Source organism: Bos mutus, unplaced genomic scaffold (assembly GCF_027580195.1).
Source record: "Bos mutus isolate GX-2022 unplaced genomic scaffold, NWIPB_WYAK_1.1 CTG310, whole genome shotgun sequence".
In the NCBI taxonomy this organism is placed as follows: domain Eukaryota; kingdom Metazoa; phylum Chordata; class Mammalia; order Artiodactyla; family Bovidae; genus Bos; species Bos mutus.
Window position 1 is genome coordinate 592 of NW_027219802.1, and position 22,743 is coordinate 23,334.

The following is a 22,743-nucleotide window of genomic DNA, read 5'->3' on the forward strand; positions in this document are numbered from 1 at the left end:
CCATCCCTAAGACAAAGAAATGCAAAAAGGCAAAATGGTTGTCTGAGGAGGCCTTATGAATAGCTATGAAAAGAATAATACTGAAAGGCAAAGGAGAAAAGGAAAGACATACTTATTTGTACGCAGAGTTCCAAAGAATAGCAAGGAGAGATAAGAAAACCTTCTTCAGTGATCAATGCAAAGAAATAGAGGAAAACCATAGAATGGGAAAGACTAGAGACCTCTTCAAGAAAATTAGAGACACCAAGGGAACATTTCCTGTAAAGATGGGCTCAATAAAGGACAGAAATGGTATGGACATAATAGAAGAAGATATTAAGAAGAAGTGGCAAGGATGCACAGAAGAATTATACAAAAAAAAAATCTTCACAACCCAGATAATCACAATGGTGTGATCACTCACCTAGAGCCAGACATCCTGGAATGGGAAGTCAAATGGGTCTTAGGAAGTATCACTAGGAACAAAGCTAGTGGAAGTGATGGAATTCCAGTTGAGCTATTTCAAATCCTGAAAGATGGTGCTGTGAAAGTGCTGCACTCAATATGCCAGCAAACTGGGAAAACTAAGCATTGACCACAAGATTGGCAACGGTCGGTTTTCATTCCAGTCCCAAAGAAAGGCAATGCCAAAGAATGCTCAAACCACCATATAATTGCACTCATCTCACACACTAAAGTAATGCTCAAAATTCTCCAAGCCAGGCTTTAGCAGTACGTGAACTGTGAACTTCCAGATATTCAAGTTAGATTTAGAAAAGGCAGAGGAAACAGAGATGAAATTGGCAACATCTGCTGGATCATTAAAAAAGTAAGAGAGTTCCAGAAAAACATCTACTTCTGCTTTATTAACTATTCCAAAGTCTTTGACTGGATCACAACAAACTGGAAAATTCTTCAAGAAATGGGAATACGAGACCACCTTACCTGCCTCCTGAGAAATCTGTATGCAGGTCAAGAAGCAACAGTTAGAACTGGATATGGAACAACAGGAAAGGAAAGTGAAGCTGCTCAGTCATGTCCAATTCTTTGTGACCCCATGGACTGTGGCCTACCAGGCTCCTCCGTCCATGGGTTTTTCCAGGCAATGGTACTGGAGTGGGTTGCCATTTCCTTCTCCAGGGGATCTTCCCAACCCAGGAATCGAACCCAGGTCTCCCACATTGCAGGCAGATGCTTTACCATCTGAGCCACCAGGGAAGCGTGGAACAACAGACAAGTTCCAAGTGGGAATGGAATAAGTCAAGGCTGTATGTTTTTCACCCTGCTTATTTAACTTATATGCAGAGTACATCTTGCAAAATGCCTGGATGGATGAAACACATACTGGAATCAAGATTGCTGGGAGAAATATCAATAGCCTCAGATATGCAGATGACACAACCCTTATGGCAGAAAGTGAAGATAAACTAAAAGCCTCTTGATGAAAGTGAAACAGAATGAAAAAGTTGGCTTAAAAATTCTACATTCATAAAATAAAGATGATGGCATCCAGTCCCATCACTTCATGACAAATAGATGGGAAACAATGGAAACAATGAGAGATTTTATTTATGGGGGCTCCAAAATCACTGCAGATGGTGACTTCAGCCATGAAATTAAAAGATGATTGCTCCTTGGAAGAAAAACTGTGATCAACATAGACAGCGTATTAAAAAGCAAACACGTTACTTTGTCAACAAAGGACCATCTAGTCAAAGCTATCCTTTTTCTAGTAGTCACGTATGGATGTGAGAGTTGGACCATAAAGAAAGCAGAGTGCCAAAGAATTGATGCTTTTGAACTGTGATGTTGGGGAAGACTCTTGAGAATCCTTTGGACTGCAAAGAGATCCAACCAGTCAATCTTAGAGGAAATCCTTCCTGAATGATCATTGTAAGGGCTGATGCTGAGGCTGAAACTCCAATACTTTGGCCACCTGATGCAAAGAACTGAGTCATTGGAAAAGACCCTGATGCTGGGAGAGATTGAAGGCAGAAGAAAAAGGGGACAACAGAGGATGAGATTGTTTGATGGCCTCAATGACTCGGTGGACTTGAGTTTGAATAAGCTCTGGCAGTTGGTGATGGACTGGGAGGCTTGGTGTGCTGCAGTCCACGGGGTTGCAAAGAGTCAGACATAACTAAGCGACTGAACTGAACTGATCTGAAATCACAAGATCTGCTCTAAATCCTGAGCAACTCTTCCATAAACTGTTAGGATCAACATAAGCGTTTAACTTCATCCTCTAACCTGGGTGACTTTCATAGTCTCCAGCACATTTCTCTGTACTGTGCTCCCTGTTGAAGCTGGGACACCAAGACTAAGGATTCAGGCATCCAAACTCCACACAAACCCTTAACACCTGTCTCACTTGGTTTTCTCTTTATTTACTTCCCATTCCGTGTTTTCATGGTCTTCCTTCCTGTACACAGTTTCATCTGAGCACTTTCACACCTGATATCTGGTCATGTGTTCAGCTCAGTGAAACACCTCCTTCCTCTAAGTTCTGGAGGAATTTCATCTCTGTTGCCTTCCCTCAGTCCCCACTACAATTGAGCAGGAAGCCATCCCCATCTTTTCCACCCAGAGTTGATCAAAGATACTGTTATAGATTCTATTTACACAGTCCAGACACAAGCTTAGTTCTGTAGAATCCCCTCTTCACAAAGGTCAGATGAACAGGAGGGAAGGACAGACAGACATCAGGCTCCAGTGTAAGAAGGAGGTTCTGAAGAACAGGAGGGAGAGGAGCCGAGCTGCTCACCTGATTGCAGACGGGCTTGTACTTGAGCCCCGGCTTGTTCAGGATCTTCTCCAGCTGCTTGTGGTTGAAGTTGGACACCCCAATGGACTTGGTCAGCCCTGCGTCCTTACACTTCTCCAGGGCCTGGGAGGGAGGGGTGGTGAACAGTCACTTGGAGTGGGCAATATAGCAATAAGAAATGCTGAAAAATCATTAAGAGGGTCTCTTGTCAAGAATAAGCATTGCTTATCAAGAAGATAAAGGGGAAGAAGGTCATGAAACAAGAAGAAGTATCATCTCTTCCTTAGAAAAAACCTGGAGAAGACAATCACATGGAACGAAAGAGATGTCTATCTACACTGTCCCAAATTCTCCAATTTTTTCCTCTCTGTGGACATTTCAGCAATGGTTCCCTCCCCTCAACCCCAGCATCCCAGCCCTTGGATTCATGAACTGCTGAGTGTGATGGTCCACAGCCCATTCTCACAAATGGAAGAGAGGAAGGAGGTTCCCCCTCTCCTGGCTCCTCCCCTGGTTCTCTCCTCCCCAGACTCACCTCCCATGTGCGACAGAGATCCACTGAGTCAAACATCGGTTTTCCATTTTCATCTGTTGGGAAAAGTGTCTCCCCTGGCTGGAATAGAAGCAGTCATTTCAGAGATATCACCAAATAATTTCTCCACTTTTAGCCAGCTTGCCAGGCACATCTGGTACTAAATGTGGATGCTAAACCTCCATGAGGTTCATTTACTTTCTGCATACTAATATTTGCAAAGAGGTTTGCAAATGGAGTTATCAGCAATGTCTTTAGAAGGCAGTTTTCCAGTAATCTCTTTTACATACTATATGTTTTCATAGATATAATTTTCCTACATTCTCATGGGAACTGTCAGTGCCTTAAGTGAAATTTTTTCTGCCCCTTATGCCTTTCCTCTTGCAAAATGCCTCTATTTTACTGCCTGCATAAAAATTGCAATCTTGACTTGGACTACATATAAAAATTCCTTTTCACTCTAAACATCTGATAGCTTCAGGACATATACATGAACCAGCAAGGTTCTCTTTAGGTTGATAAGCTTTGTGGAAGAAGCAGACATACTCTCAAATATTCTGGAGAATGAGGCTTGAACAGATCACGGTCATTCTGCCACCCATGGAAAATGCTGAGATAAAAATAAAACTAAGAGTGATGTCATTATAAGGAATACAAAAACAGAGACATTTCTGTCAAGTATTAGGAATCCTTAAATCTATGTAGATGGGAATTGCCATCTACATAGTCCAATAAACTCTTTGGCAAAGGATGGCTTGAGCAGAATTCTGTATTCTAAAAAATTGTTCTGCATAATAGATGTTGTTCTTGCTGTTTTGTTTTGGCTGTGCCATGGGTTTGCTGTATCTTAGTTCCCTGAACAGGAATTGAACCCATTCCCTCAAAATACCCTGACTCAGCACTGAAAGCACATAATTCTAACCACTGGAATAACTGGAAAATTCCCCTCTATATAATGCAGTTCTTAATGGCTAAGTGCAGTCTGCAAACCTCACTATGAATCCAGGCGACAGCGGAGGCCAGGTCTCCCGAGTCCTGAGAAGACTGTGAGGTTTAGGCCCACCCAGAAGGACATCACCAAATCCACGAAACATGAAAGGGTGAGAGATGAGAAGACCTCATCCTGTTCAGGTATGAGGCCGTGTCAGCGCTCAGCATTCTGCACTAAACTCTGGATGTGAAATCCCAACTCCCAGGCCTAATCAGCGCCATGCACAGAACTCACCTATTTCTACTTCCTCAAGATTTTGAGACAGAGTCTTGGATTATTTAATTTGTTTCTCTGGAGACAGGTAAGAAATTCAAAGAACCTCCCCCAAAAGATGATCACAAATGATTAAGAGATCTACTCTAGTGTAATCATTCCTTCAACCTAACTAAGAAAACTCTTGTCAGCCATCCATGGAAGTTATAGACATTCTGACCCAAGAAATAGAACAAAGGTGATCACATAAATCACCTACCATCAAAGCCACTGGTTGATGAATAATATAGAGATCGACATAGTCCAGTTGAAGATCTTTCAGTGACTTTTCCAATGCTGGTCGGACCAACTCTGGACGAAGGAAAGTGGACCAAACCTGCAGAGATTAAACAAAGGAAGCTGTGGGAAATGATTGCTTCATGTGATTTTGTTTGACTTGTTTCACTTAATAACTAGACATTGTTATTGGTTAGAAAGAGATGACCATGGGAAAAAAGTTTCATTTCTTCCTGAGTTCCATTCTTTATCTAACCTACCCATGTAAACATCATTATTTGATTGAATTTATCACCCGTACATCTTTCACAATGGAATGAAATGAATCAAGATATAAATAACTTTATCAAATAATTACCATACCCATCAACTGACCTATGCTTGATAGAGTATAAAAGCAGAACCTTAGTCTACTTTGACCAAACAATCCATCTTCTCAAAATTAATTACTATCTTGTTTACATAACTATAAGGGGAAATGCTTTGAACACTTTAATATGAGCAGAACATAATTCAAGACACTTTGGCTAGATCTTGTATAATACACAAAGTGTCTCTCCCAATGCTCTCTTACTCTTGGAGCTGAGAACTGAGATTCAGAATGTGAAGAAATTTGAGAAACTCACCCAGATGATAAGAAAAGCTATAATCTGCTCCCAGGTCTATCTGATTCATTAGCCCATAATAAATTACACTGCTCTGGCCTGGGCTCAAAGAAATAAAGTGACTTTCATGTAAAATTAAAATTTGAACACACCATGATGATAAAGCTATAGTTGCACTCTTTTGGGAGAGGAGGACACAGTGAGAGAAAAAGGATACTAGATTTAAGATACAAATAAGTGTGAAAACAGTGGTACCAATAAGCACCTTCACTAAACTACTGCTTCTATTACCAAATTGTCATCTACCCCAGTCACTTGCACACATGTGCACAAACACAACACACACAGCACCTTTGAAGTGTAGAATATGTCTTCTCTTTTCACAGTGCCATCGGCAATCTTGCTTCGAATGGCCTGGCCAACCTGCTCTTCATTTTGGTATGTATAAGCGCTGTCAATATGCCGGAACCCAGCCTCTATAGCAAATTTGGTGACCTCCACAGCTTCACTCTTAGGAACCTACATAAGCAACAAAAATAGTAATTGAATAGCCAGATGATTAAGAGATTCCTAAGGCACAAGCTTAATCTTATCAAGAACCAACATTTCTTCATGCATTTGATTCATTCTGCATGTGTGGTGAGGAACCCATAACACTTTCCCTGCATGTTCCTGGTCAGTGATTAAATGGACACCCAGGAACCCTTCAACCCCAGGCTATCACTGGTTGATCACAGGCATCAGAGGACCCAAATACCCTCTAGGTTCAGTGATCTGGTGGTAAAACCCAAAGGACTCAGAATAAAATTGTAGTCATGGATATGATTTATACAGTGAGATGTTTGAAGCAAAATCAATAAAACTACAAGGGGATGGTAAATACATCAAGAAACCAGGTGAAAGCTTCTAAGACCTCTGTCTACCAGTGTTACCACACAGAAAACACCAAATAAAAGCTGTATCTATTCAAGGTGTAAAAAGTGATGTTCTCATGTAACTATTCATTGTTACCGATTACCACATTCAAGCTAGTTAGCAGACCCATCATCTCACATAGCTAACTTTTGGGGTGTTTTCATGAGGATACTTAATATCTATTAACTATAGTCACCAAACTGTACATCAGGTACATTTATCTCATTACAGAAGGTCTGGACCTTTGACCAACATCTTTCCATTTTTCCTAACCTTGTCCCCAGCTTCTGGTCACCATTCCTCTACACTCTACTTCTGTGAGTTCACTTTTTCAGATTCTACTTATGAAGAGAACATGTAGTATTTGTCTTTCTATTTCTGGCTTATTTCACTTAGCTTAATGTTCTCCAGGTTCATCTGTGTGGTTGCAAATGGTGAGATTAACTTCCTTTTTCAAGCCAAATAATATTGCAATATGTTTCTGTAATCCAGGATTTTTCATGTTTCAGGCAGGTAGATGCTTGGTCCAAGTTCCCCCTGTTGGATCTAGTCTCCATTTCTTTATGATCATGTGCCTTGTGGGGTGTACTGAGGAGTGAACCAGTGAGCTCTGTACTAGCCTGGACCCATTCCCTTCGCTCATCACATTTTGCAAAGTGAACAACCCCATCTTTTACCTGCAAAATGTCTTCTGTTCTGTAAATTAGAAAAGTGAGATTCAAAGTTTGAAGAACAGTCAATTGTCGCAACTACATATTCTAAAGGCAAGATGGACAGCAAAGTTTCTGGCTTCCAGTCTAGAGACTTGTCTACTAGTCCCTCTTATACCCAAGGACTGAAAATGATACTTTAATAAAAAGGCACTACAAAATCCAAGGATATAGTAAAAAGCCTGGCATTATGCCTTCAAATGATAGTATAGTTCCCATCAGAAAAAGTTTCCAAGCAGAAGTACAAGGCCAAACACAGCTGGAGTGTGTCTTGCCTGGCACTGAGCAGGTATACCACAGGAGAAAAGCAATTCTCTCCCACTAGATTTCTGTCACCTTATCTTTAGGCCCTCCGACCTCAATTATTTCACTGAGTCATGTGTTTCTGAAGGAGGAAAGAGTTCTGAAATGATATATACAGAAAACACCGCCATTGCAATCACCCTCAAAGCCAGTCTGCTGACAGTCAGTGATCTTGACAGTTGAGTCTCACTCTTCTGCCAAGCTGGGAAAGAGATAGAAACTGGAGGGGAACCCAGAGTAATCTGCAGGTGAGCACAGCCTCAGACCCTGATGCAGAGTGAAGACTGGATGCTCGCTCCCCTTTCACAGGACATGGTTCTGGCCTGATTAATGGAACCACATGATCCTCCTAGAGTCACCCAGGAACTCAATGCTTAAGAACCTTAACCTCCTTCCACTCATGTTGCATCCACTTACTATTTATATCTCAACCCCAAACCACCACACTTACCTCTGGAGGTGCACCGGTGCCAAATCCCAGGGCAGGAATGAAGTGGCCGTCATTAAGCTTCACTCTCTGACTTTTGGGATCCATTGTCTGTTTTGCTCCTCCGACTAAGCAGACTCCGATTTTTCTCTTCTGCCTTCACAGGTTATAAATGCCAGTGAGGTAATGCCCTAGCTGCACTCTCTAGTGTTAGCAGATACATTGTAGGAGGGGCAAGGTGAAATCAGTACCCTGGGCATAAGAAAAGGATTGAAGTCAATTAACTCGTTTGCATTTTTATCAGTGTAATCATTAATTACACTGATTAAATCATTGACCTGAGGTTAAATCATTAACCACAGGTATGCAGAAAATACCACCTTTATGGCAGAAAGCAAAGAAGAGCTAAAGAGCCTCTTTATGAAAGTGAAAGAGGAGAATGAAAAAGTTGGCTTAAAACTCAACATTCAGAAACCTAAGATCATGGCATCTGTCCCATCACTTCATGGCAAATAGATGGGGAAACAGTGGAAACAGTGACAGATTTTATTTTCTTTAGCTCCAAAATCACTGCAGATGGTGACTGCACCCATGAAATTAAAAGATAATTGCTCTTTGGAAGGAAAGCTATGACCAATCTAGATAGCATATTAAAATGCAGAGACATTACTTTGCCAACAAAGGTCTGTCTAGTCAAAGCTATGGTTTTTCCAGTTCATGCATCAATGTGAGAGTTGGAGTATGAGGAAAGCTGAGTGCCAAAGAATTGATGCTTTTGAACTGTGGTGTTGGGGAAGACTCTTGAGAGTCCCTTGGGCTTCAAGGAGATACAACCAGTCCATCCTAAAGGAGATCAGTCCTGAATATTCACTGAAAAAACTGATGCTAAAGCTGAAGCGCCAATCCTTTGGCCACCTGATGGGAAGAACTGACTCATTTAAAAAGACTCTGATGCTAGGAAAGATTGAAGTCAGGAGGAGAAGGGGATGACGGAGAATGAGATGGTTGGATGACATCACCAACTCAATGGACATGAGTTTGAGTAAACTCCGGGAGTTGGCGATGTACAGGGAGGCCTGGCATGCTGCAGTCTATGGGGTTGCAAAAAGTCAGACACAACTGAGCAACTGAACTGAACTGAACTGAATCATTAATTATATAATGTTGAGATTGAATGAACAATTATTGACCATATATTAGACTAGAAACCTCCACATAACTTTTTTTTCATTGTCTAATATGAAGCTTGTGCTGTGCTTAGTTGCTCAGTCATGTACCACTCTTTTGATCTCATGGACTGTATTCTGCAGGCTCCTAGTCCATGGGATTCCCTAGGCAAGAAAACTGGAGTGGATTGCCATGTCCTTTCTCCAGGGGATCTTTCCAACCCAGGGATTGAACCCAGGTCTCCCGCATTACAGGCAGAGATTTTTTTTTTTTTAATTTTATTTTATTTTTAAACTTTACAATATTGTATTGGTTCTGCCATATATAGAAATGAATCCACCGCAGGCATACATGTGTTCCCCATCCTGAACCCTCCTCCCTCCTCCCTCCCCATACCATCCCTCTGGGTCGTCCCAGTGCACCAGCCCCAAGCATCCAGTATCGTGCATCGAACCTGGACTGGCGACTCATTTCATATATGATATTATACATATTTCAATGCCATTCTCCCAAATCATCCCACCCTCTCCCTCTCCCTCTCCCACAGAGTCCAAAAGACTGTTCTATACATCAGTGTCTCTTCTGCTGTCTCGTATACAGGGTTATTGTTACCATTCTTTATCATCTGAGGCACCAGGGAAGACTAGAAACTTCCACACAATTTTTTTTTTCATTTTTCTAATATGAAGCTTGATTTTGATCAAACATCAGTTGAAATAATTAACTATCTTACAGTATACACATACACACATACAGTGAAGTGAAACTCGCTCAGTCATGTCTGACTCTTTGCGACCCCATGGATATAGTCCTATATAGGCCATGGAATTCTTCAGGCCAGAACACTAGAGTGGGTAGCCTTTCCCTTCTCCAGGGGATCTTCCTAACTCAGGGATCAAACCCAGGTCTCCCACATTGTAGGCAGATTGTTCACCCACTGAGCTATCAGGGAAGCTGCTGATACACATACACACATATAGAGAATCACACAATTTAAGGGAGTGATTAATAAGCATTTTTCAAAATATTATTTCTTAATAAAGAAAACTTCAAATGAAGATAAATTTGCCTTTTTACTTTCCCCACCACCATAATTATGTTGCTATCCAGACCTGACAGTGGTGATATCCTGAAAAGAATCCCAAAACCACACATTCTAACAGAGTGTTTTTTTGAGATCAATTATTAACAGTTTCAGGATACCATGTGTAGTGTGCAAACAGACCCTTACAAGGGTTAATCCTTGGACTTAGTTGTATAACTTTTTATTTTATTTTATTTATTTATTTTATTTTATTTTTTAACTTTACAATATTGTATTGGTTTTGTTATATATCAAAATGAATCCGCCACAGGTATACATGTGTTCCCCATCCTGAACCCTCCTCCCACCTCCTTCCCCATACCATCCCTCTGGGTCGTCCCAGTGCACCAGCCCCAAGCATCCAGTATCATGCATCGAACCTGGACTGGTGACTCATTTCATATATGATATTATACATGTTTCAATGCCATTCTCTCAAATCATCCCACCCTCTCCCTCTCCCACAGAGTCCAAAAGACTGTTCTATACATCAGTGTCTCTTTTGCTGTCTCCTATACAGGGTTATTGTTACCATCTTTCTAAATTCCATATATATGCATTAGTATACTGTATTGGTGTTTTTCTTTCTGGCTTACTTCACTCTGTATAATAGGCTCCAGTTTCATCCACCTCACTAGAACTGACTCAAATGCATTCTTTTTAATGGCTGGGTAATACTCCATTGTGTATATATACCACAGCTAAGATATCATAATGGAAATGATAACGATTTTATTTACTTTACTATCTTGCTCAATGGTTACTCATAAAAGAAGAATCTGTACACAAGTTAAATTGTTACAAATATGGGAAGAGTCAGGGAAATCAAGAAGTATTGATACAATGGGATGTTGTGAAGCTGGAAGTATTGAATTCTCCCTTAGAAATGTGAGAAAACAATCAGAAACCAGATGAAAAACCTCACAGGAGCTCTAGAAACAAACAAAACTACGGGAATACATTAAACACACTATCAGGAAAATTCCAGAAGAGAGCAGAAGGTCATTTCATTTACTCCCACTTACCGCTTCCCTGACTTGTACACAGCAGTCTTGATCTGTAAAGGGCGGCAGTTCAGCTCCCAGTTGCCTCCAGCAAACCAGATTGATCACAAAAACCTTAATGCAATGTTCCAACCTATTTGGGTGTTGCCTGGAGACTGGTGTCTGTTTTTCATAAACCTAAGCTTAAACTAAAGAGCAGCTGGAGTGGCTTATTACTATTGCAGGGAGACTATATATATATATATATGGGGCCAGGGACAAGGAATTAAGGGTGGAGACATAGACTAGAGCATATAAAACCTTAAATGGAACAAGGTGTGGATTTAGGGGACGGAAGGCATTCAAAAACAGCCATATATTCAGGAGAATCAAAGAGGCACACCTACTCCAGGCAAGATGCTGACTCATAAATGAACTCAGTGCCCATAGCTTAACTATTGGGCTAATCCCAGGACTAAAGTCAAGTTAACTAGTGAAGGCCAGTCAGGACATGGCACAAGTCTACAAAGAGTAGGTATTTTGTGTTTGTTTCAAGTGCCCAGTTGTGAACACATTCACACCCCATACACACAAAACTCAATATGCATCAAAGACTGACACATACAAGACACAAATACGGAACTCTTATAAGAGAAACTAGAGGGAAAACTTCATGGCATTAGATTTGGATATGTCACCGATATATTATGGCATCCATAAGTGATGGTACCAATAAGTGATGGCATCCAGTCCCATCACTTCATGGCAAATAGATGGGGAAGCAATGGAAATAATGACAGACTTTATTTTCTAGGGCTCCAAAACCCTGCAGATGGTGACTGCAACCATAAATTAAAAGACACTTGCTCCTTGGAAGAAAAGCTAGGACCAACCTAGACATCATATTAAAAAGCAGACACATTACTTTGCTGACAAAGTTTCATCTAGTCAAAGTTGTGTTTTCTCCAGTAGTCATGTGTGGATGTGAGAGTTGGACCATAAAGAAAGTTGAGCTCTAAAGAATTGATGCTTTCGAACTACTGGGTTGGAGAAGACTGTTGAAGAGTCCCTTGGACTGCAAGGAGATCAAACCAGTCCATCCTAAAGGAAATCAGTCCTGATATTCATTGGAAGGACTTATGCTAAAGCTGAACCAATACTTAGGCCACCTGATGGGAAGATCTTTTGCGAGCCCCTTTGCGTCAACTTTGTCACTTCCCGAGAGAGTCCGGTCTTGGGGTCCTTCTCGGTAGTGGACATGGCGAAGGGGAACCCAGATTTCCTCTCCATCTGCAATGACAAGACCATAACCCTTGCCTAGGAGTCGTAAGATTCCTGGCAGCCACTGTTTAAATTGCTTATACCATACTGGTGTATTGATTTCTAATTTGCTGTTTTTGTCTTCTGCAAAATGTCTATCTGCACAGATAGACAGAATTATTTTTTGTTAAATTTAAAAATTTCAGGGAATAAAGAATTAAAGATAATAGTAATTGAGGGTTCATAGGATAAGAAGTGTATCTCCTCTTCCATATTCCCCCTTTCTGTTTTAGTAAATGAGTTTTTAGGGTGCGGTGGGCTCTTTCCATAATGGCTTGACCTTGAGGATTATAGGGTATTCCTGTAGTGTATGTTATGTTCCATTCTGATAAAAATGAACGAAATGAATGCGAGGTGAATGCAGGTCCATTGTCTGTTTTCAAGACAGAAGGAATCCCCATAACGGGGAAGGTGAGTAAGAGTGCAGAAATGGCGTGTTTGCTGGATTCTGAAGAGACAGGTACTGCCCAGATAGAGTTGGAAAATGTATCTATTGAGACAAAAAGTAAAGAAAATTTTCTTAAGGAGCAGTGAGTGAAATCAGATTGCCAAAGGGAGTTAGGCTGTTGCCCTCGGGGATTAACTCCTGAAATCCTAGTACGCACGTGCAGCGGGGCGCAGACATCACAGATTTTAATAATATGTCGTGTTTCAGTGAGAGGAATATGGTATTTAGAGTGCAATCTGTTAGCATTGGTATGAAGATTAGCATGTTCATCACTGGCAGATGTAAAAATGGGAGCTATGAGCCTGTCAACAGCATCATTTCCTGCGACCAGAGGGCCAGGTAAACCTGAATGAGCACGTATATGTGCAATAAAGAAAGGTTCCGTACGTGAGCGAATTAAAGCTTGAGCCTGTGAAAAGAGAGTATATAATTCTTCATCTAGGTTATATAGAAAGGCGGTAACAAAATCAGGAAAAAGGGAAGCAAGGTATTTGGAATCAGTATATACGTTGAATGATTATGGTTGAAGCGACAAAAGAGCATATTGCTGGGGACCAGCCCCGGCTGAACCAGGGTATTCAAAGCGGGGACGGCGTCGGCGACCTATTTATTTAAATATTTTATCAAAGATATAAAGAGTAATAGGATGAGGATAGCTCAGTAGGAAAATTCAGTGAAGAAAAGAGGCTGAAATAAGGATAGCTCAGTGAGGAAATTCAGTGGAGAAAAGAGGCTGAATAATTCAGCCAGAAGGTAAGAGAAAGAACGACATGGTGAGACCAAGTTTCGGTGAACAAGGCCCGCACTTTATTTTCCAAAGTAGTTTTTATACCTTAAGTTATGCATAGAGGATAATGGGGGAAGGGGTAGAGTCACGCAGCAAGCCAGGCTTTCTTCCTGCAAACTTATCATATGCAAAAGCTTAGGTGATTTGCATCATCTTCTGGCCCGGAGGCCTGTTAACATTTTAAGATCCTTTCTTCAGAAAACTTATTTTTCTCTAAAGGTGATAAGTCAAGTGCCACCCTCCAAAAGCGTTAAATAAAGTTGCATTCCTACAGAGCAAAGGTGTGGTGGGCTATAACAAGAAAAAGAATTAACTCAAGGGTCCCAGGTTACAAACATTAAAGCTACTACTTACACCAATTATATTAATCAATACACTGTCAGGGACACAGCAGGTAAGGGATATGGAAACTCAGCAGCAAACATTGGCCCAACAAGTGAAAATCCCTTCACCAATACAATTTCTAATCAATCTTTTAACTACTCGAAAGAATCTGTGTTTAGACAGTTTAGAACATCTCCTGCCTCTCACAGTTGGGAGGCTCTGAACAATTACATGTGGCCGGAAAAATCTATTCAGGCAGGCTAGAGGATTTCCAAAGGAGTTTGTAGGTTAAACAGGGTCACACCCAGGAATTATTAACTGGAACTGTAAGCTAACTTTTTTCAGAGAGAGGTAGTGGGGGACAGCCCTCCGTAAAGTCAGAGGTGTAGGTGAAAGCACAAAGCAGAAAGTAGGCAGACTCTGGTTTTGGGGCTAGATGCTCGAGAATTTCCAGGGGGACTCCTGAAGCTCGATCCCGCCTTGGCGTATGCCGAGCCTCCTTCCTCATGACCTTTGTCATGGGCGGGGTTCCTCACGCTGGCTCCCAGCAGTGATAGAATTCCAGTTGAGCTATTCCAGATCCTGAAAGATGATGCTGTGGAAAGTGCTGCACTCAATATGCAATATGCACTCAATATGCCGGCTCCCGGCAGCATATAAAGCATACAGCTCCACTCTTTGTACTGAAGAATAGGTAGTGGGTAATTTCTCTTTGATATCAGGGCCGACAAACCCTGCTAGGCCTTTCTTGTTGCCATCAATGAAATAGGTGGGTGCATTGATAATAGGCTGGGATGCAATGATATTAGTTACAATGAATTTAGTACATTGTAGAAAGTCCCACAATTATCCTTTCGGCAGATGAAATGAGATAACATTCTGAAAATCACTTAATGCTATTTGCATGATCAGGTTATACTGTAAGGCAATTTGCAATTCCTGTTTTGTCAAGGGAACATGTATTGCATATGGATCAAATCCAGTCAAAGTTTGTACATGGCTTCTTCCTGACACAATTAAGTGCCCTATTTTCTCAATATATGATGCAATTTTTTTAGACTGTTTAGTGTGTAAATATACCCATTATATTGGGCTATGCTGAGCTATAATTGCAGTGGGCTAATGTTCAGTAGGGAATATATATAAAGAAACTGGTTTATCATAATCTAGCTGAGTTGAAAAAGATTGTTGAATGCGTTTCTCCATTAAGTCCAGTTCTTCTTTGGCCTCTTTTGTTAGCTACCTAGGGCTGTTTGTAAGGCATAGGTGGGGATGCCGACAGATGGCCATAGCCAATTAATATCTCCTAGCAATTTTTGAAAATCATTCAGTGTGCGTAGAGATTGCACAGAAATTTGAGTTTTTTGAGGTTTGATTTTAGATTCTTCCATAACATGTCCTAAATAATTAAAGGGTGCTTTCCACTGAATTTTATCTGGCGCAACAAGCAGGCCATGATTTTGAAGAGTAATAGTAACTTCATTATATAACTGTTGTAAACAGAGTTTACAGAGAAGTATATCATCCATATAATGAATTATAAACGCAGTAGGATACTTGTCTCTAATGGGTTGTAATAAAACAGATATGAGATATTGGCAAATGGTAGGGGAATTCATCATTCCCTGAGGTAGCATCTTCCATTGGAATCTTTTAACAGGAGCCATGTGATTTATAGAAGGAACTGAAAAGGCAAAATGTTTTCTATCTTTAGGCTGCAAAGGTATAGTAAAAAAGCAGTCTTGTAAGTCAGTAATAACTACAGACCATCCTTTTGGTACCATAGAAGGGGAGGGCAATCCGGGTTGTAAGGGCCCCATAGGTGACGTGGTATTATTAACATTTCTTAAATCTATCAACATTCGCCATTTTCCTGATTTCTTTTTTATTACAAAAATAGGGGAATTCCATGGGGAAAATGAAGGTTCTATATGAGCTTTTTGTAATTGTTCATTAACTAATTGCATAAGAGCTGCCAATTTTTCTTTAGTTAGGGGCCATTGAGGTGTCCATACTGGGGTATCAGATTCCCAATCGAGGGGCAGCGGTGTTAACTCAATGGCCCCCATTAAAAAGGTTCATTTAAAGAAATTGTGGCTTTCGTTTGTTCAAGAAAATCATGTCCCCATAAATTGATAGGGATATCAGTAATATATGGTTTAAGATAAGCTACAATTTGATCAGGGCCATACACTTGTAAATAGGATGCACTGACAAAAGTTTATGTGGCATCAGCTTCACCCACTCCTAATAGTCTAGAAGGAGTCACAACCTTACCCCAATTGAGGGGCCATTCTGCAGCTCTAATGATTGAAATGTCAGCTCCAGTATCTAACATGCCTGTGAAATTCTTTCCCCGTATGCGTAAAGTAAGCATGGGTTTCTGATGTTCCTTTAATAAGGTGGATAGTGCAGCAATAAGGTTGATACTACCAAAGCCTTCCTGCCGAACTTTATCAGGTGCCTTCATTGGTTTAACATATGGCAAAAGTAATCATCGTGCAAAATGTTCCCCTTTTTGTAAGTATGCATTTCCCATTTTCATAACATTTACCATAACATGTATTTCCCCTTCATAATCTTTGTCCACAACACCAGTCAATACCATTAAACCTCTCATTGTGCAGCTATTACGTCCCAAAATCAGTCCCATTGTCCCGGGTGGAATCGGGCCATAATATCCAGTGGGAATTTTGTGGGGGTTGTATAATTCTATTAGTTCCATGCCATAAGGACTAGGTGTATCAATGCAAGCACTCTTAGATGTAGCTGCTTGTAGCGTCATAACGCTAGGTCCTCCTTTTGTAGTGGGGCTAGAGGATGGCCCCTTTATCAGTTTCCCTGTTGTTTTTGCTGTGCACCGGGGTTCAAAGTGTTTCTATCCTTATCAAATTTAGAATGACATTCATTCAGCCAATGAAACCCCCTTTTACATCTTGGACATACTCCTGGGGGTCTCTTCCTATTAGAAGTAGTATTATTTTTTCCAGCCTGTGTTGGCAGGCTACATTGTTTTTTCATATGGCCGGGCTTCCCACAGTTAAAACATTTGGTATTAGCAGCCTTTTGTACATTAAAGGTTTCCAATGCTGCCAATGTTGCTCTATGGGACATAGACCCGATGTCCCTACATGCTTTCAAATATTCCATAAGAGAGCCAGTCTCTCGAATAGGTCTGAGCACGGATCGACATTCCTCATTAACATTTTCAAAAGCAAGTTGTTTTAAAATAATATTTTGTAAAGTCACATCCTTAATAGATTTTTCAATTGCATCCTTTAATTTTCCTATAAATTGAGAATATTCCTTCTCATGTCCTTGAATAATCTTAACAAATGAACCATCAGAGTTAGCGCTATCAACCTTTGCCCATGCCCTGCAGGCAGTTTCTTTAATGAAATGTAACATCTCAAGGGTAACATTAGCTAATTGCGCCATTACATTGGCCACAGTCCCTGTTCCAGTCAGTATATCATAGGTTAAATTGGCAGGGTTATCACGAGATTGCTGGTCAATCATCAGCTGTTGGGCCTCATCACCAACCCACATTTGCCACTGCAGTAATTGTTGAGGATTTAAAACCATCTTTGCTACTTGGAAAAAATCATATGGCATCCAATGGTCAGCCCATCCTCTGAGAAATTCTATACAGTAAGGAGAAGTAGGTCCATACAGAGTACATGCTTTCTTAAAGCTAGACAACATGCCAAAATCTAGATTAGCCCAAGTATTTTGGTCTTGGGCAGGTTGATTAAATTGCATTGGGAAAGCGAAAGTGCAAGCAGGCATCTCCCGAGGAGGAGTGAAATGATTGGTACGAGCAAAGTTAGCAATTGCTGTTACAGGCGGAGCAGAAGGAAAAACCTTAGATTTGGGCTGTCCACTGAACGAAATGACTTCCACCTTAAGCGGTTTCGGTTTTGGCACATCCTTAATAGATACATCCTCAAGTTGTTTTTCCAGGGTTTGTGTTTGATTGAGCATGACATTCTTGCATTTCAAAGTACCTTGCATGTCTTGTTCATCAAGCTCATATTCATGCAAAGACTGAACAGTCTCTACCTCCAAATCAATATTATGTCCTTCAATTTGTTCTATGACAGCCCATATGAGTGACCAGGTAACCCACCATTGAGGCGGAATGCGAACTCCCTGCCGATATGCTCGCAAAATATTATTTTTAACCCTTTTCCATACATCAAGATCAAGCGTCCCCTCCTCCGGGAACCATAGATTATGTTCCACTAGTATATGATAGCAGTCATTCAACTGATCTCTTGAAACATTAACACCGTTTTGTTTCAAAAAATGATGCATTATAGAAATGAAAGGAATTTTACCTGCTATGTTGTCCCTTCCTGCTTATCTCTTTCTGCAGGGGCTTGTCGCTTTGTTCAAACTTTCTCTCAAGTCCCTCTTCATGGAGCCACTTGTTGGGGATTTTCTCCCCGGGACTTGGAAGCAACAAACCTGAATGAAGGACACTTGGACAGTCTCTTGCAAGGACTGACAAGTTTATTTCTGCAGTCAAGCTTTTTTATAGAAACAGGAACAAAGAGCTCAAAGTATGCGGCCAGCAGAGCGCATACGGAGTTAACACATAATCAGTAGAAACATTTCAAGGACAGCGCTCTCTAAATGACTCTAGGGCTTCTCCCACAACCCGCTCTCACAAGTAACATCCCTATTTATTATTAACTCTTGGCGCCGAGCATAACCAAAGGCAGGAGATGTCTTTCTGTCCGTAGTGCAAAGCCGCGTACTTCTGGCCCTTCGCCATTTTCCCAAGGACTTTCTCCTTTTATGGCTATTTTGCACTATGCTTCCCAACAAATACTGGAGCGTATTGGGCAATAATGGTTGCCACACCTTCTAGAGCACTTTATTTTCTACTACCCTAGCGGTGAACTCCCCTGAGTACCTGGTGCTGCCAGAACACCTGTGACCCAAGCAGCTGCACCACCTCCACACCTGGCCCTCACAGGGACAAATCCAAGCCCTCCAGGGCAGCCTCAGGAGCTAAACCCCAGTGGACAACCCATATGTAGGGGTGGAAATAAAACCACAATTGAAACCCAGGGGCAGTGTGGCTAAGGAAGAAGACTCAAAACCTGCCCACCAGCTGTACAAGGCAGCAGATTAAACCCACATGATCAACTAAGCAGAGTTTGTGCCTATGGAATATATAAAAGGCCATTGAGAGCTCCCACAAAAGAAAATGCACTAGCTCTGATAGCTGGGGATATTGGAGGCAAGAACACACAGGAGTAGGACCAGGTTAGAATCTGAGCAGCCCCCACAGCAGGTCCAGAGATAAGTACAGTGTTGGAGGGCATCCTAGGGAGGTGAGGTAGACTGTGATTTCCAGCGTGGGAAAGGATTCTGACAACAGTGACTCAAGAAAAGCATTTATTATTTTTTTTTTTTTTTTTTACTTGTTCTGTAGATTCTTTGGATTTTCTTTTTTTGCCCCCTCCATTGTAGTTGTCGATTTTATTGGCACTAAGAAATTCAACTAAAGTTTTGAGCTTTTTCTTTTTCCTCAGTTACATTTTATTTTTTATTGTTATCATAAACCTCTGCCTCTACATTGGGCTTTTGCAGTTCTATGGAGTTTTCCTCTTTTATTTTCTTTTCTCTTTTTTTAATTTTAATGCTTAATTTTTTAAACTGACCACTATTTTTTCTATATTTATTCCTTTGTTTGCTTTTCCTACTTTTTTCCCCGTTGCAGTTAATCTTTAATGTATATAACTCTTCTTTATCTACCTCTACTTAACTTTGCATATCTATTCTTTCTTTCTTTTCTTTCTCTCCTTTCCTCTCAACATATTTGTTAGTTTTATTTTCATTGCTTTATTCCCCAATTGGCACCTTGCTTTAGTTTGTTTTCCAGTTTGTGCTTTAATTAGTTTTGTTCTGGTAGATATAAATTTTGGTTTCCTTTGTTCACCAAGTCAATCTATTGTACTTAATTTTTGTTGGACTGCTTTGATTTTGTTTATGGGTGTATATGTATATGTGTATATTCAATCACATCTTCTATTGTTGTTATGAAACCTCTGCCTCTACATTAGGCTTTTGCAGTTCTGTGGAGTTTTCCTTTTTTTCCCTTTTTTCTTTCTTCTTCCATTTTTTTCTCTTTCCCTTTTTTATAATTTTAATTTTTAATTTTTTGAACTGATTATATTTTTTCTACATTTATTCAGCATTTTTCTTTCCTACCGTTCTTTTCCCCTTACAGGTAATCTTTAATGTATATACATCTTCTTCATCTATATCTATTTAACTTTGCATATTCTTTCTTTTCTTTCTTTCCTTTCCTCTCAACATATTTGTTAGTTTTGTTTTCATTGCTTTATTCCCTACTTGGCACCTTGCTTTAGTTTTGTTTTCCAGTTTGTGCTTAAGTTAGCTTTGTTCTTAATAGGTAAATACAATTTTTTATTTCCTTTGTTTGCTGGATTAATCTGCTGTACTTTATTTTTGCTGGACTGTTTTCACTTTGCTCATGGGTATATATGTATATATTCCATTATTTTAATTATTATTTTCCTGATTTTGTAACTGCCATTTGTCTGGGGTTCATCTTTGGTTTCTTGCTTTTGGATATTTTACTCTCCCTTAATGCCATAACAAACCACCTGTGGAATCTTCATTCCTGACCAGAGATCAAAACCTGAGCCTTTGGAGTGGGAGCACTGACTCCAACACCCTAGACTACCAGAGAGCTAACCCTAGGGAGTATCAAATAGTGAGAATTCACACAAAGGAAAGCACTTGAATACAAGACCCGGCATCAACCACCCACCAGTAGCACCCTGTGCAACACACCTCATCTAAACAACAAACAAAACAAAAATAGAAACCTGATCATCAGCAGACAGGAGTACCACTTCACTCAGCCTTGCCCATCAGAGGAAAACCAACCAAATAAACAAAAATTCAGCACATATCTCACTGTATATAAAGCTCACACAAACCACTAGGCAAACTTTAGCAGGTCAGAAACCAAAAGGAAGAAAGAATTCAACCTTCTTCAAAGAAAGAATTCAACTTTCCTTGAAGCCTGGGAAAAGGAGACTTCAAACACAATACCTTAAAAAAAAAAAGAAAAGGTGGAGAATTACTGCACAAATGAGGGAACACACTAGAAACACAGGAGTTCAAAATAAATCAAGAGGAAATAGGAAAATTACCTGAAAAAGAATTCAGAATAATGATAGTAAGGATGATCAAAAACCTTGAAAACAAAATGGAGAAAATGCCAGAATCAATTAACAAAGACCTAGAAGAACTAAAGAATAAGCATACAAACAACACAATTACTGAAATTAAAAATACTCTAGAAGGAATCAATAGCAGAATATATGAATCAGAAGAACAAAACAGTGAGCTGGAAGATAAAATTGTGGAAATAATTTTTGAAGAGCAGAATAAAATAAAAAGAATGAAAAGAGCTGAGGACATTCTCATAGACTTCTGGGACCATATCAAACACACCAACATTCGAATTATAGGGGTCCCAGAAGAAGAGAAAAAGAAAGGATATGAGAAAATTTTTGAAGAGATTATAGTTGAAAATTTCCCCAACATGGAAAAGGAAAGAGCCAATCAAGTCCAAGAGGTACAAAGAGTCCCATATAGGACAAACCCAAGGGGAAACATCCAAGACACATACTAACCAAACTAACAAACACTAAACACAAAGAAAGAATATTAAAAGAAGCAAGGGAGAACAACAAGTGACATACAAAGGAAACCGCATATGCTTAACAGCTTGTATTTCAGCAGAAACTCTTCAGGCCAGAAGGGAATGGCAGGACATATTTAAAGTACTGAAAGGGAAAAATCTACAACAAAGATTACTGTACCCAGCAGGGATCTCACTCAAAATTGATGGGGAAATCAAAAGTTTTTCAGACAAGCAAAAGTTAAGAGAATTCAGTACCACCAAGCCAGCCATACAACAAATGTTAAATGGACTTATATAGTCAAGAAATATAACAGAAGATAAAAGATATACAAAATCAACCCCAAGCAATTAGAAAATGCCAATAGGAATATATATATATATATATATATATATATATATATATATATATATAATTATTTAAATGTAAGTGGATCAAATGCTCCAACTGAAAGAAACAGACTGGCTAAAGGGATACAAAAACAAGACCCATATATATATGCTGTCTACAGAAAACCCACTTCAGACCTCAAGACACATGTAGACTGAAATTGAGAGGATGGAAAAATATATTCCATGCAAATGGGAAGCAAAAGAAAGCTGAAGTAGCAATTCCCATATCAAACAAAATAGACCTTAAAATAAAGAAGATTCTAAGAGATAAGCAAGGACACTACATAATGATTAAGGGGTCAATCCAAGAGGAAGATATAACACTTGTAAATATCTATGCACCCAACATGGGAGCACCTCAATACATAAGACAAACAGTAACAGACACAAAAGGAGAAATTGACAGTAACACAATAACAGTAGGAGACTTTACCACCCACTCACACCAATGGACAGATCATCAAAATAGAAAATTAATAAGGAAACACAAGTCTTAAGTGATACATTAGATGAGATGAATCTCATTGATATCTTCAGGACTTTCCATACAAACACAGAAGAATACACCTTCTCAAGTGCACATGGAACATTCTCCAGGATAGACCACATCTTGGGTCACAAATCAAACCTCAGTAAATTTAAGAAAACTGAAATTGTATCAAGCATCTTCTCCAACCACAATTCTATTAGATTAAATATCAAGTACAAGAAAAAAACTGTAAGAAACACAAACACATGGAGATTAAACAACACATCTCTAAATAACCAACAGGTTACTGAAGAAATCAAAAGGGAAATAAAAAGATTTCTAGAAACAAATGACAGTGAA

At 39.9% G+C, this 22,743-nt stretch overlaps 2 protein-coding genes across 3 annotated transcripts; both read right to left on the bottom strand.

Annotated features, from left to right (window-relative positions):
* Positions 1-2,578: 2,578 nt before the first annotated feature.
* On the bottom strand, positions 2,579-21,834 carry LOC102272594 (dihydrodiol dehydrogenase 3). 2 transcript variants are annotated; one of them, XM_070366939.1, is made up of 6 exons: positions 18,169-21,834; positions 7,740-7,872; positions 5,712-5,879; positions 4,739-4,855; positions 3,279-3,356; positions 2,579-2,866 (listed from the first exon to the last, which is right to left on the bottom strand). In XM_070366939.1, the coding sequence occupies exons 2-6, from the start codon at positions 7,821-7,823 to the stop codon at positions 2,594-2,596; spliced, it is 720 nt and encodes a 239-aa protein (XP_070223040.1). In that variant the 5' UTR covers positions 7,824-7,872; positions 18,169-21,834; the 3' UTR covers positions 2,579-2,593. The 2 variants fall into 2 exon arrangements, with proteins under 2 accessions (XP_070223040.1, XP_070223038.1); XM_070366937.1 differs by having other exon boundaries at positions 7,740-7,967; positions 18,169-21,831.
* LOC138986957 (endogenous retrovirus group K member 8 Gag polyprotein-like) lies at positions 16,661-18,145 on the bottom strand. Its single transcript, XM_070366940.1, has one exon. The coding sequence runs from the start codon at positions 18,143-18,145 to the stop codon at positions 16,661-16,663; it is 1,485 nt and encodes a 494-aa protein (XP_070223041.1).
* Positions 21,835-22,743: the final 909 nt, after the last annotated feature.

Coding starts and splice junctions, on each gene's coding strand:
- LOC102272594 (XM_070366939.1), bottom strand. CDS start 7,823: ATGGATCCCAAAAGTCAGAGAGTGAAGCTTAATGACGGCCACTTCATT. Junction 5,880..7,739: donor GCACCGGTGCACCTCCAGAG/GTAAGTGTGGTG, acceptor TTGCTTATGTAG/GTTCCTAAGAGTGAAGCTGT. Junction 4,856..5,711: donor ACATATTCTACACTTCAAAG/GTGCTGTGTGTG, acceptor TAATCTCTGCAG/GTTTGGTCCACTTTCCTTCG.
- LOC138986957 (XM_070366940.1), bottom strand. CDS start 18,145: ATGCATCATTTTTTGAAACAAAACGGTGTTAATGTTTCAAGAGATCAG.